Source organism: Oncorhynchus kisutch, linkage group LG12 (assembly GCF_002021735.2).
Source record: "Oncorhynchus kisutch isolate 150728-3 linkage group LG12, Okis_V2, whole genome shotgun sequence".
NCBI lineage: Eukaryota > Metazoa > Chordata > Actinopteri > Salmoniformes > Salmonidae > Oncorhynchus > Oncorhynchus kisutch.
In genome coordinates, this window is record NC_034185.2 from 50,445,024 (window position 1) to 50,460,713 (window position 15,690).

The 15,690-nt window shown below is 44.3% G+C and overlaps 1 protein-coding gene across 1 annotated transcript in view; it reads left to right on the top strand.

Moving 5' to 3' along the window:
* The first annotated feature begins 1,474 nt into the window (after positions 1 to 1,474).
* Positions 1,475 to 15,690, top strand: part of LOC109901130 (NACHT, LRR and PYD domains-containing protein 3) — a 31,883-nt gene continuing 17,667 nt past the window's right edge. The window contains exons 1-5 of the mRNA XM_020497171.2: positions 1,475 to 1,598; positions 1,785 to 1,842; positions 4,219 to 4,368; positions 5,442 to 5,555; positions 6,481 to 6,922. Coding sequence (XP_020352760.1) covers positions 4,247 to 4,368; positions 5,442 to 5,555; positions 6,481 to 6,922 — 678 coding nt within the window. The 5' untranslated portion in view covers positions 1,475 to 1,598; positions 1,785 to 1,842; positions 4,219 to 4,246. The remainder of the gene's footprint in view (positions 1,599 to 1,784; positions 1,843 to 4,218; positions 4,369 to 5,441; positions 5,556 to 6,480; positions 6,923 to 15,690) is intronic.

The window sequence follows — 15,690 nt, forward strand, 5'->3', positions numbered from 1 at the left end:
CTGCTCCTCGTAAAGCCGCCTCTCTGCTTTCGCTGCCTCCAGCTCTGCTTTGGGGCGGCGATATTCCCCTGGCTCGGCCAAGGGTCCTTTTCCGTCCAACTCATCTTCCCATGTCCATGAGTTTTGTGATGCTGGCTGCTTCTCCTGCTGCCGCTGCCTCTCCTGCTTTTGCTGCTGCTGCTGCTTTTCACCACGCCGCTTGGTCCTGTTGTGGTGGGTGATTCTGTCACGGCTTTCTTCCTGGGAAGGAGAGGCGGACCAAAACGCAGTGTGGTTGTAGTTCATGGTTTTTTAATAAGAAAACTCAAAACATGAACAAACTACAAAAACAATAAACGTGAAAACCGTAACAGTCCTAACTGGTGCATAAAACACAAAGACAGGAAACAACCACCCACAAAATACCCAAAGAATATGGCTGCCTAAATATGGTTCCCAATCAGAGACAACAATAAACACCTGCCTCTGATCGAGAACCAATCTAGGCAACCATAGACTTACCTAGACAACTAAACTGAACACAACCCCATAAATCTACAAAAAACCCTAGAGAAGACAAAACACATAAATCACCCATATCACACCCCAGCCTAACCAAAATAATAAAGAAAACAAAGATAACTAAGGCCAGGGCGTTACAGATTGTCTGGAAAAATGCATGGTTAAGACCTTACAAATACTGTATACCAAACAAAGTTAAGGAAGTGCACTTCAACATTTTGCATAAGATATGTCCATGTAATTCTATGATGTCCAAATTTGTGGCTATTGATGATATCTGCGTTTTCTGTGAAAAAGGTGAGAATCTGTCTCACTTGTTCTTTGAATGTAAATTTGTGTCCGAATTTTGGGAAAACCTTGCAATGTACTTATTTACCATTATGAACACTGCCTATAATTTTAACATAAAATATATAATATGTTACTATTGCAATGATAAGAAAACCACTGAAATGATTGTTAATTTTTTAAATTCTTGTTGCCAAATCATTTATACACAAACAAAAATTCCCCAAATCTATACCAAAATTATCAATTTTCTGATTGAATTGAATTATCTTATTAAAACACTAACCCTAGTGAATAACAAAAATAATAACATCTTCATGAATCATTATAATAAGATATTTTCAGAGTGAGTATAATTGCACTTAAATTGTTTCTTTTTTGTATTCTATTTATATTTTTTGTATGTTTGAGCATTGTTAATACCTGTGTTTGGTTTGCTAGACATGTTTGATGTAGCAATGTAAGTTGATGTAAGAATAAAAAATATAAATATATAAAAATATATATAAATAAATAAAAAGCTACTTTCCATAGTTGGCAACACCGTTTTTACAACCCTACTTGCAAGGGGTACTGGTGCTCCAAGACCCGTCCTCCCACGTTCCCATTGAGCATGTTTAGGGATTGTTTTATTTTTTTACATAAAAGTTGTTTGATTTAGTTTATTATTATTATTATTGTTTTTTGATAGTTTGGTAGTTGTTTTGGTGTTTTGTTCCTTTTTTGGGAATCTTGTTTGCATCCCGCACAGTAGGTGGCAGAATGCAAATTGAATTGTGCGATCGCTAATATAACATAGAATAACTACAGTAAGTACAATGTATGGTTCTGAATCATAATTCAAAGGTAACGCGTAGCAAATTCACCACTTGAATGATGTGATTTGTATGATGATTTCCACCTTTTAATCGGTTGATTGTAGTGTAATCGGGTTCGGGTTTCTGCAACAAATACTTTTTTGTTGAAATCGAAAGTAAATCTTTTGAATGACACAGCGGATCTGACTGCTAAGCTACCAGGCTGAGGACATGTTGCTGGGTGTTGGCCTCTAAGGTTAGTGTTGTTATTTTTTGTATTTGATTTAATGGTGTGTATAGTTGTTAATTAATTCCCATATAAAAGCCTACTGTGGTGGTAGACCAATATATTGTACTTTTAGCGGATTTTAAGAGTGTCTGGCCTTGTTGTGGCCTATAGGTTTGCATTCATTAAAATAGTTTTGCTTTTCAGCTATATGTATGTTGCAGACAATGTTGTAGTACTCGGTCTCGAGACGACATTTTGAGTGTCTCGGTCTTGTCTCGGTGTCGGACACAGTCGTACTCGGTCTCAGCCAGTGATGTAGGAGAGTGCACTTTTTGTAAAACACGATGGGACAGTGGTGTAGTGGATGCTATGCGCAGGTATACGCCTTATACCCACTTTTTTCAGTGGGCATTGCGTATACTCACCTCTTAATCCCCACTGATGTATATCAAAGTCGTTTAGTGGAGGTATATGAATGATCAATTATGTAGTACAATAGTGAAATCATGCACAAAGTAGCCTACACAATCGCAAAACACGTGAAGTATATTCACATGCGCGCCGTACACATTGTCCAGTATCATGCCAAATGAATTGTGAACTGACAGCATGCTGTTTGTATTCGTGTATCGTGATCTGTACGAATAAGTACCAATCCACAAATGTAAATCACCAATCCGCATATCTCTGCTATGTGCAAATCTTTATGGAAGCCAATTTACTTACGGCCCTTGGAAATGACCTGCATATCTGCAGTTATAAAACAATTCTAATGCAATATATCGATTTACAAATACAAATCAAACGGTGTTTGTTTGTGGATAGTGAATTGCATTTGTGGATAGTGATTTACATTTGTGAAAGGGGATTTACATTTGTGGATTGGTGATTTACATTTGTGGATTGGTGATTTACATTTGTGGATAGTGAATTGCATTTGTGGATAGTGATTTACATTTGTGAAAGGGGATTTACATTTGTGGATTGGTGATTTACATTTGTGAATTGGTACTTATAGATCACTACCTTACAAGTTGTACTTAATAATACATGTTTCACTACTTATTTACTATGTACGTGAGTGGTAAGTCAGGACTGATGTTGACTGATTTCTTTATATGAATTGTAACTCAGTAAAATCTCTGAAATTTTTGCATGTTGCATTTATATTTTTGTTCAGTGTACATAATATTAAATTGTCTTTATACTGTATTTCACTCAATTTTAGGTCCCACAGGCTGTCCCAACACATAATGACATGCAAGTGAATTCTGACAGTGTAAAAGGCCCCTAGTTGAATCTAAAATGTTGTATTCTGTACTGATTTGAAGAGAAACAAGTTATTACTGTGCTTGATAAGATTAAAGACTCTCTCAGGGGACCCTATTTTCATTTTAGGGGAACCCATGTGGGTCCTGGACCCTAGGTTTGGGAACCACTGTACCCACTATACTACTAACCTCTCTCCCTGCTTGCTTCAATGCTTCCTCTCTCTGTGTATCTATTTGCCTCCTCCATTGCAGCCTGATTCACCACCGTCTGTCTCACTATTCTCTATAAAGAAAAGGTATTTTGTTATGAGAACTTATAGTAGCCCATCTTTTGATTATATTGTGGGGCCTACTACTTCGCGGCTGAGCTTGTTGCCCCTAGGTGTTTCCACTTCACAATAACAGCACTGACAGTTGACCGGAATACCTGTTCTAGGTGCCCAGCTTGTCTCTGTCTGAACTACCTTCACTGCTTCTGCATACGAGATGTTACACTCACTTCTCACCTGCTGCACTTCCACCTGTCTTTTCATCACTGCACAACTCTGATATGCCACACTATGGGCTCCCCCAAAGTTACAGCACTTTCACTGGACCCCATCTCCACATTCCTCATATGCATGTTCTCCCCCACACATCTCCTTTTGCCTGTGCACACCGTGCCCAAACATTTCACAATTATAGCAACGCAGTGGTTTCTGAACATAAGCTCGCACATAGTAACTCATATACCCATTCCTAACTTTTCCTGGCAGTACCAGACCCTCAATGTTTAGTCGCACTGACAGGCTATCCACCTTCTTCCCATCTTGTGTCATCTGGAGGTGCTTTTGCTTCATTAAGAGAGCATTCCCTTCAAGTGGTCCTTTATTTATTTAATATTAACTATTTCTGGAACTCCATTGGCTCACTGCCGTCCGGTTTTATCCAGCATGCTACTGTCAACCACACGTTTACATACCTGCTTGAGTTTGAGCACCTTTTTGATGCTGTTTTAGCATTGATATACACCACCACCATCAAACTTCCATCGCAAAGAACTTAATCGGCTGTATGGCCAACAGCCGGCGCTTATGGAAAGCACTGTTGTTCATTGTTGGTTGATAAGTGTATTTCCCGTTGATCTGTTCAGTCTGTAGGTGTGACCCACTGCCTCTAAAATGAGTCTCTCTGGGGAGAGAGAGGAGGGGACCGCTGCCTCTAAAATGAGTCTCTCTGGGGAGAGAGGGGAGGGGAGCGCTGCCTCTAAAATGAGCCTCCCTCAAGACATCAGCTCTGAGAGGTAAAACGTTCATTCTGAAATATACATTTTCTTTGATGTAATATTTTTTTTAACCGTACATACTTACACGTACAAAGACAACATACAGACGCACACGAACATCAACGACGTCACACCTGCCCTGACCCACCTGTTCTCACCCCTATCTTCAATACCTGCATTACTCTCCGCCACAAGTCCTCAAATTGCACCATTTTGTTTCTCTCCGTCACCCACACTCTTTCAATATTTAGATAATGAAGCATGTGATTTTTCCATTGTCTTAACGATGGTATTTAAGTATACGTTTTTTCAAAATGATTTGACGAGAAGAGTATCCTCCAACCCATCGGGTAGCTCACTGCACCCTCATATTTTGGGGCGGCAAGTAGCCTAGTGGTTAGAGCGTTGCTTTAGTAACCGAAAGGTTGCAAGATCGAATCGCTGAGCTGACATGGTAAAAAGCTGTCGTTCTGCCCTTGAACAAGGCAGTTAACCCACTGTTCCTAGGCCGTCATTGAAAATAAGAATTTGTTAAATAAAGATACAAAAAATATAAATAACATGGCTTAAAATATGCAGACAGATGGATTAAAAGTACATTTAATATTGTACATTGTAATACTTCTGACAGCCAACTTTCTAACTCTGCCGATAACCTTTGAACTTTATAGCATTCCCAGAAAGCAAGAATTATTGAGTCATTGTTAGTTTTACACTTAAGACATGACGTTGCCGTTGTGCTATAGAATTTGTGAAATGTGTCTAATATATTCCACACGTTAATTTATACGGGATTAAGTGTACATTTTCATTAACTCATTTCGTAAGTTGTGTTCCAACATTCCCTCCATCTTGTGCCAATATCAGTTATTTTTATGTCTTGTTCCAATAGTTTATATTATTTTACTAAGAGGTTGTCAGTTGGATATGCTCTCTGCAAGGTTTTGTATAGCTTTACCTATCATATGAACATCCTTTTCTGGCTTAAATAAGATTGCTCCAATGTCCAAAAGATGTATACATTCTGAGTTACAGTTATGCAACTGTTGAAACATAGTTGTTGAGGTGATCTGTTTCCCTGTTTTGTTTAGTGTCCAGCATCACCGAGCAGAGTCACCTACACCCAGCCTGTTATCAATGAAGAGTGACAACTCAATGTTTCTTCCACCTACTTTCAACCAGGAAACACAAACCGCTGACAAAGGGTATGATAAGATATAAGCTACACTTGGGTAGACGATGGGTAATTGATGAAGCTTGGGTAGACGATGGGTAATTGATGAAGCTTGGGTAGACGATGGGTAATTGATGAAGCTTGGGTAGACGATGGGTAATTGATGAAGCTTGGGTAGACGATGGGTAATTGATGATGCTTGGGTAGAGGATGGGTAATTGATGAAGCTTGGGTAGAGGATGGGTAATTGATGATGCTTGGGTAGAGGATGGGTAATTGATGAAGCTTGGGTAGAGGATGGGTAATTGATGAAGCATGGGTAGACGATGGGTAATTGATTAAGCTTGGGTAGAGGATGGGTAATTGATGAAGCTTGGGTAGAGGCTGTGTAATTGATAAAGCTTGGGTAGAGGATGGGTAATTGATGAAGCTTGGGTAGAGGATGGGTAATTGATGAAGCTTGGATAGCGGATGGGTGATGAAACTGGAAGTCACATGTTAATGTTTCCATGGCTTTCTCCAGAGTCAGAAAGAGAGCAAAGTCACCTACACCCAGCCTGTTATCAATGAAGAGTGACAACTCAATGTTTCTTCCACCTACTTTCAACCAGCACCCCCTAAATGACAAAAGGATGGAAAGACATAAGCTCACAAATCAAATAACTATAGGCATAATAGAACAATGTCCAGAACACTTACTATTGCTATAGTTCTTGAATAAAACGGTTTATTGCAACTCACTGTATGGTCGTAAGAAATGCCTAATAAAAACACTATTTTTGAGAGGTAAACAGCAACATGCATCTCATGACTTGTCAGGACATAAATAAAGTGAATATGACAATGCATTGCAATAACACTCAACTTATGGCTCATTTATGCCTTGTGGTTCATTTGCATTGAACAAGCAGGTTGAGAAAGACATATAAACTGTTCTCCCTTCCTCATCTCTTTAGTGGGCTAACAATAGACCTGTGTGCCCTGTGTGGAAGAGGGCCAAAGGATCAAGTATCCATCCCCGGTGGACACAGTTACTGCAAGCAGTGCATAAGTGTCTTGGTCTCACCTAAACCTCTCCAACATCAACACTCCGAGTCAAGTCACCACTACGCTGGACCTGGAGACGTGGCCTGTGATCTCTACACTGAGAAAAAGCTCAAAGCTGTGAGGTCCTGTCTGAACTGCACTGCCTCCTATTGTGAGAGCCACGTAAGGCAGCATTACATAGTAGCAGCACTGCGAAAACACACCCTGGTGGAGGTGACAGGAAACCTGGAGCAGGAACTCTGCCAGCTGCACCACAAAGCTCTGGAAGTCTTCTGTAAGACCGACCAGATACTCGTCTGTAATGTATGTGCCGTGGAGGACCACAGAGGCCACAGAAAATGCTACATAGAGGTAAGAAATGATGTTCTGTATCTATTCTTACTAGAGGAACACAACATTGAATAACCATCCCCCACTGGGCAAAAATGTTGAATCAACGTTGTTTCCACGTCATTTGAACACCCCAAAAAATAAATGTGCCGAGGTTGAGTCAACGTGGATAACTGACTGGATTTGAAAAGTCATCAACGTAGAAGCATTTCGGATTTTTTTTCCCACCCAAATTTGAACCTAAATCCAATGACATGTTGAGGTGTTTTGTTAAATTCACGTTAGTTGACAACTCAACCAAATGTAAATCAAAACTAGACGTAGAACTGACGTCTGTGCCCAGTGGGGAAATCCTTCTCTTATCTTGCGGTCTTGTTTATATACAGTGGGGCAAAAAAGTATTTAGTCAGCCACCAATTGTGCAAGTTCTCCCACTTAAAAAGATGAGAGAGGCCTGTAATTTTCATCATAGTTACACTTCAACTATGACAGACAAAATTAGTTTTTTTTTCTCCAGAAAATCACATTGTAGGATTTTTTATGAATTTATTAGCAAATTATGGTGGAAAATAATTATTTGGTCACCTACAAACAAGCAAGATTTCTGACTCTCACAGACCTGTAACTTCTTCTTTAACTTCTTGCGTCGTGAATACAGCCTCAAGCCCATTACCATAACGCAACGTTAACTATTCATGAAAATCGCAAATGAAATGAAATTAATATGCTAGCTCTCAAGCTTAGCCTTTTGTTAACAACACTGTCATCTCAGATTTTCAAAATATGCTTCTCAACCATTGCAAAATAAGCATTTGTGTAACAGCTAGCGCGGCTAGCGTAGCATTTAGCGTTAGCATCAGCAGACAACATTTTCACAAAAACCAGAAAATCATTCAATTAAAATCATTACCTTTGAAGAACTTCATATGTTTTCAATGAGGAGACTCTCAGTTAGATAGCAAATGCTCCGGTTTTCCTGAAAGATGATTTGTTTAGGAGAAATTGCTCCGTTTGGTGCGTCACGTTTGGCTATACAAAAAAAAACGAAAATTCAGTCTTCAAAACGCCGAACTTTTTTCCAAATTAACTCCATAATATCGACTGAAACATGGTAAACGTTGTTTAGAATCAATCCTCAAGGTGTTTCTAACATATCTCTTCATGATATATCGTTCGTTGAAAGCCTTCTCTCTCCTCTCAAATCACTGGATGACTGCGTGCAGCTTGTAGATTACGCACCAATTTAGACAAAGGACACCGGGCGGACCCCTGGAAAATGTAGTCTCTTATGGCCAATCTTCCAATGATATGCCTACAAATACGTCACAATGCTGCAGACACCTTGGAGAAACGATAGGAAGGGCAGGCTCATTCCCGGCGCATTCACAGCCATATAAGGAGACAATAGAACACAGCTTCGAAAATTCTGCCCATTTCCTGGTTGAAGTATCATCTTGGTTTCGCCTGTAGCATGAGTTCTGTGGCACTCACAGATAATATCTTTGCAGTTTTGGAAACCTTAGAGTGTTTTCTTTCCAAAGCTGCCAATTATATGCATAGTCGAGCATCTTTTCGTGACAAAATATTGCGCTTAAAACGGGCACGTTTTTTTATCCATAAATTAAAAGAGCGCCCCCTATATCCAAGAAGTTGAGGCTCCTCTGTCCTCCACTCGTTACCTGTATTAATGGCACCTGTTTGAACTTGTTATCAGTATAAAAGACACCTGTCCACAACCTCAAACAGTCACACTCCAAACTCCACTATAGCCAGGACCAAAGAGATGTCAAAGGACACCAGAAACAAAATTGTAGACCTGCACCAGGCTGGAAAGACTGAATCTGCAATAGGTAAGCAGCTTGGTTTGAAGAAATCAACTGTGGGAGCAATTATTAGGAAATGGAAGACATACAAGACTACTGATAATCTCCCTCGATCTGGGGATCCACGCAAGATCTCACCCCGTGGGGTCAAAATGATCACAAGAACGGTGAGCAAAAATCCCAGAACCACACGGGGGGACCTAGTGAATGAGCTGCAGAGAGCTGGGACAAAAGTAACAAAGCCTACCATCAGTAACACACTACGCCACCAGGGACTCAAATCCTGCAGTGCCAGACGTGTCCTCCTTGTCACGTTTCTTCAAAATCGAACCCAGAAGCAGACCAGGACAAGGAGAGTAGGAAGAAGGTGAGTATTTATTTACAAGTGAATGTGAGTGGGTAGATACATCCAGGTGGCGTAGCGGGCAGCGGTGGTGAGTTGATGGGAGTAAATAGGTGGATCCAATGGGGAAGCGGAATCCTCCGATGACCAGGCGGGAATGGGGTAAATGATCCGGGTGAGTAACTGAAGACAGAACAAACGGAGGTAAGTTGAAGGCAAGCAAGACGTACAAAACAACAAAACAAATTCTATCCAACTTGAGGCTGATACTATGGCACAACATACTGTTCATGGCTAACGATCCGGCAGGGAATGGATGTCAGGTCAGAGCTTTTGAAGGGGAGAGGTGATGATCAGGACAGGTGTGCAGATTACTGATGGGATACAGGTGCGGGTGAACATCGATCTCCCAACAAGCTAATCTGCCCGGCAACCAGACAGGGTGCGTTCCAGGACACCGGAAACACACTCCAGGACAGAAACACAGGCAAACACAGACTCAGGAAGCGGGGTTCGTGACAGTACCCCCCCTCCGACGAACGCCACCGGGCGGACTACCTAGAGCACCAGGGTGGAGGCGGTAGAAGTCACGAAGCAGGTCGTCATCAAGGATCTGACGCCGAGGGATCCAACTCCTCTCCTCTGGACCATATCCTTCCCAATCCACGAGATATTGGAAACCTCGACCCCGCCGTCTGGAATCCATTATGCGGCGCACCGTGTAGGCAGGACCACCTCCGATCATCCGAGGAGGAGGAGGAGGACGAGGAGGAGGGGGCAACAGAGGACTGATGAGAACCGGCTTGAGGCAGGAGACATGAAAAGTGGGGTGTACTCGAAGCGTTGCCGGCAATTTGAGTCGGACCACAACAGGGTTAATGATTCTCTCCACCACAAACGGACCAATGAACTTCGGTGACAGTTTCCTCGACTCAGTCCGTAGAGGAAGATCCCGTGTAGCCAACCAAACCTTATCTCCGATGGTGTAAGCGGGAGCAGGAATACGGCGACGATTCGCCTGGATCTGATACCGGTCAGAAACTCTAAGGAGAACCTTCCTGGCCCGATGCCAGGTCCGGTGGCAACGACGAATGTGGGCCTGGACAGAAGGAACCGAAAGATCCCTCTCCTGAGAAGGAAACAAGGGAGGTTGGTATCCGTACAGGCATTGGAAGGGGGACATCCCAGTGGCAGATGAAGGAAGGGTATTATGGGCATACTCGACCCAGGGTAATTGAGATGACCAAGAGGTGGGATCAGAGGAGACAAGACAACGCAGCGTGGACTCCATCTTCTGGTTGGCTCTCTCCGCCTGACCATTAGATTGTGGGTGAAATCCAGAAGTGAGACTGACTGTGGCTCCAATGGCCAAACAGAAGGATTTCCAGACAGCAGAGGTAAATTGAGGACCACGGTCAGAAACAATGTCACTGGGCAATCCGTGGACCCTGAAAACCTCCCTAACAAGGATCTCGGACGTCTCCGTGGCAGATGGAAGCTTGGAGAGAGGGACAAAATGAGCAAACTTGCTGAATCTGTCCACAATGGTCAGAATGACCGTGTTCCCAACAGAAGGGGGCAATCCCGTGACAAAATCCAGGGCCAGATGCGACCAAGGTCGCCGAGGAATAGGTAGGAGGTGAAGAAGCCCAGAGCTGGGCCGATTGGTACTTTTGTTCTGAGCACAAACAGGACATGCGGCAACAAACCTCCGGGTATCTTCTCCCATGGCAGGCCACCAAAATCGTCTGCGCAGTAGCGCCATAGTCCGAGCAACCAGGGTGACAAGCTATCTTGCTGGCGTGGGACCACTGAAGAACAGCAGAACGGACCGACTCAGGCACGAACAACCGACCGGGTGGACCGTTACCGGGGCCGGGCTGCGTCCGAAGGGCCGCCATCACATCCTCCTCAATCTTCCATGTAACGGCTCCCACGACAAGGTTCTGGGGAAGAATCGTCTCAGTCTTGGCCCCACTCTCATCCGTCTTGGAGAACATCCGGGACAAGGCGTCCGCTTTGCCGTTCTTCGACCCAGGTCGGAACGTCAGGGAAAAATTGAAGCGTCCAAAAAACAAAGCCCACCTGGCCTGACGGGAGTTGAGACGTTTAGCCGATTGCACGTAAGCCAGATTCTTGTGGTCAGTCCAGACCACAAACGGTTGCCAACCAGTGACGCCACTCCTCCAAGGCAAGCTTCACAGCGAGAAGCTCCCGGTTACCCACATCGTAGTTTCTCTCAGCTGGTGAAAGACGACAAGAGTAGAAGGCGCAGGGATGGAGTTTACCATCAGTGGAGCTACGCTGGGACAGGATGGCGCCCACCCCCACATCAGACGCGTCCACCTCAACAACAAACTGACGGGAAGTGTCAGGTTGAGAAAGAATCGGCGCGTTGGTGAATCGGCTCTTCAAGTTCAGAAATGCTCGGTCTGCCTCAGGAGTCCAACAGAATATTCTGGTGCAAGATGTCAGAGCAGTTAAAGGGTCGGCCACCCGGCTGTAATCACGGATAAACCTCCGATAGAAGTTCGCAAATCCCAGGAATCTCTGGAGCTGCAATCTCGTACCGGGCCGGGCCCAATCCCGAACCGCCCGAACCTTCTCTTGGTCCATCTTGATCTCACCCCTGGAGATGATGTACCCGAGGAAGGATGTAGTGTGGGCGTGAAAATCACACTTCTCTGCCTTCACAAACAGACGGTTCTCCAATAACCGCTGCAGAACCTGTTTAACATGCTGGATGTGGCTGGAAAGCTCCTTGGAGAAAATCAGGATGTCATCCAGGTAATCGAACACAAACAGACCGATCATATCCCTCAGTACGTCATTCACCAAACCTTGGAACACTGCTGGAGCGTTGGAAAGTCCAAACGGCATCACCTGGTACTCGAAATGTCCCATAGGTGTATTGAATCCAGTCAACCACTCGTCCCCCTCTTTGATCCGAACCAGATGATACGCATTGCGTAGATCAAGCTTCGTAGACACAGTAGCACCCTGTAAAGAATCGAAAGCGGAGCTCATCAAGGGCAAGGGGTACTTGTTTTTGACCGTAATATCATTCAACCCCCGATAATCAATACACGGTCGAAGAGAGCCATCCTTCTTACTCACAAAAAAAAATCCAGCTCCCAGGGGTGATGATGAGGGACGAATGAGACCTGCAGCAAGAGACTCCTTTATGTAGGTCTCCAGGGCTTCCCGCTCAGGTCGAGAAATACTGTATAACCGTCCCTTGGGAAAGGCAGCTCCAGGGAACAGCTTAATTGTACAATCATAAGGTCGGTGGGGAGGAAGTGACTGAGCTTTCTGCTTACTGAACACCTCACCCAACTCATGATATGTTTCAGGAACCAGGGACAAATCAGGAGGAGCAGACTCACTGACCCGACTGGGGACAGCATGAGAACAGGCAGTCCTGAGGCAGTTAGCATGGCACTCAATGCTCTAACTAGTCACCTTACCAGTCACCCAATCGAACGAAGGATTGTGTTCTCTTAGCCAGGAGTATCCAAGAACCAGAGGAACATGGGGGGAAGGCAAAATGAAAAAAGAAATAACCTCTGAATGATTCCCCGACAACAACATCTTAACCGGTTCGGTCCTCATAGTGATTCGTGCCAGACTACTGCCGTTCAGAGTGGTTGCTTCAATGGCTTCCGGTAGTTGCTCCTTGGAAAGCCCCAGCTGTTCCACTAAGTCGGCATCAATGAAGCTGTCATCGGCACCTGAATCGATGAAAGCGTTAATCGCTAAACTCTGATTCTTATTTATGAGGGTAGCAGGAAAACGAGGTCTGACAGGGCTCTTGAGAGGTTGAAACTGGCTCGCTAACAAACCTCCCAAACTTAACGAGCCGAGCAGTTTAACGGGCGCTGAGGACAAACGGAGATGTAATGTCCCGAGCTACCACTTCCTGACCCTGAATGGTAACCGAGTCTCAGATTGATTATATGGACACCACTGCTTCTCCCTCCTTCTCTCTCGGACTCTATTATCTACCCGAATAGCTAAGGTAACCAAACTATCTAGGTCACTAGGCTCTGGATAGGAGATCAGCTCGTCCTTGAGTTGCTCCGACAACCCCTGGTAAAAAACCGCTTGTAGTGATTCCTCATTCCAACCACTCTCCACAGCCAATGTCCTGAATTCTATCACAAAGTCTGCCACACTGCAAGCTCCTTGGCGAAGAGTGAACAAACGTTTAGCTGCGTCCTTACCTCGGACTGGATGGTCAAAAAGCCTTCTCATCTCTCCCGTGAATTCCTGGTATGAAGCCATGCAGGTCTCCTGTCGTTCCCAAACGGCTGAAGCCCATTCCAGAGCTCTTCCACGCAGCAGTTCAATGTCAGTGGCGTAAGAATGGGGCTGCAGATCAAACACTAACCCACACTGCATAAGAAACGAACGGCATCTTCCCAAATCCCCTTCATATTTATCAGGCGTCGGTACCTTGGGTTCACGGAAGGAAACCGCATCAGACACGGCAGGTGAGATGGGTGAAACAGGTGGTGAATGAATCGCCGGCAAACTGAGCTGATCCTGGATTTGTGTCAAGCTAGCAGATAAATTCTGGATTGCACCCGCTATCTCCTGTAGCGTCGTCTTGTGTTGTCCCAGTGTCTTCCCCTGCTGGGTAATGGCATGGCAAACGGAATCCAGGTCCGCTGGGTTCATCCTTGGCCGGATCGTTCTGTCACGTTACTTCAAAATCGAACCCAGAAGCAGACCAGGACAAGGAGAGTAGGAAGAAGGTGAGTATTTATTTACAAGTGAATGTGAGTGGGTAGGTACATCCAGGTGGCGTAGCGGGCAGCGGTGGTGAGTTGATGGGAGTAAATAGGTGGATCCAATGGGGAAGCGGAATCCTCCGATGACCAGGCGGGAATGGGGTAAATGATCCGGGTGAGTAACTGAAGACAGAACAAACGGAGGTAAGTTGAAGGCAAGCAAGACGTACAAAACAACAAAACAAATTCTATCCAACTTGAGGCTGATACTATGGCACAACATACTGTTCATGGCTAACGATCCGGCAGGGAATGGATGTCAGGTCAGAGCTTTTGAAGGGGAGAGGTGATGATCAGGACAGGTGTGCAGATTACTGATGGGATACAGGTGCGGGTGAACATCGATCTCCCAACAAGCTAATCTGCCCGGCAACCAGACAGGGTGCGTTCCAGGACACCGGAAACACACTCCAGGACAGAAACACAGGCAAACACAGACTCAGGAAGCGGGGTTCGTGACACTCCTGCTTAAGCCAATACATGTCCAGGCCTGTCTGAAGTTTGCTAGAGAGCATTTGGATGATCCAGAAGAAGATTGGGAGAATGTCATATGGTCAGATGAAACCAAAATAGAACTTTTTGATAAAAACTCAACTCGTCATGTTTGGAGGACAAAGAATGCTGAGTTGCATCCAAAGAACACCATACCTACTATGAAGCATGGGGGAGGAAACATCATGCTTTGGGGCTGTTTTTCTGCAAAGGGACCAGGACGACTGATCCGGGTAAAGGAAAGAATGAATGGGGCCATGTATCATGAGATTTTGAGTGAAAACCTCCTTCCATCAGCAAGGGCATTGAAGATGAAATGTGGCTGGTTCTTTCAGCATAACAATGATCCCAAACACACTGCCCGGGCAATGAAGGAGTGGCTTCGTAAGAAGCATTTCAAGGTCCTGGAGTGGCCTAGCCAGTCTCCAGATCTCAACCCCATAGAAAATCTTTGGAGGGAGTTGAAAGTCCGTGTTGCCCAGCAACAGCCCCAAAACATCACTGCTTTAGAGGATATCTGCATGGAGGAATGGACCAAAATACCAGCAACAGTTTGTGAAAACCTTGTGAAGACTTACAGAAAACATTTTTACCTCTGTCATTGCCAACAAAGAGTATATAACAAAGTATTGAGATAAACTTTTGTTATTGACCAAATACTTATTATCCACCATAATTTGCAAATAAATTCATAAAAAATCCTACAATGGGGGGGATCACGTGACCCTTGGACGAGATGGCCGCATGAACTAAGAGCTCCGCACAAGTAGTTTCCAATTCCTAATCTTACCTCCACTCCAAGTTCAAACTCATTTAGCTTTAGTAAGAAAAAGTCATGGCGGCTACAAAAGGCGACACTACAGGTGACATTTTTACCCGGACTCGAGTATCAGCGACGGAAAAGGCCTCCAAGAAGAAGCTAGCTTCAGAAAAAACTAGCGCCATTAGCCAGGAGCAAGAGAACGCGCTCCCCCACGAGGCACAACGAATGCCAACCTCGCACTCTGTCGAAGACATCCTTTCTGAGTTGAGATCCCAACGTACAGAACTAAACACTAAATTAGATGTGAGATTAACTCTCAGCTCAGTGCAAGGTGACAATCCTGGGAAACGCTTTGCCTGACATCAACAACAAGATAACCATAAACGTGGGGCGCCTGGACGAGGCAGAGGGGCGAATCCTATCCATGGAAAACTTATTGACAGATGCCATGGAAACAATAGCATATGCTAAAAAGAAAATCGAGCATCTGGAAGAGAAAACAGAGGACCTGGAAAACAGGGGGCGAAGGAATAATTGTGTTCTATTCAATCTGGGCGAAAAAGAAGAGGGAAACA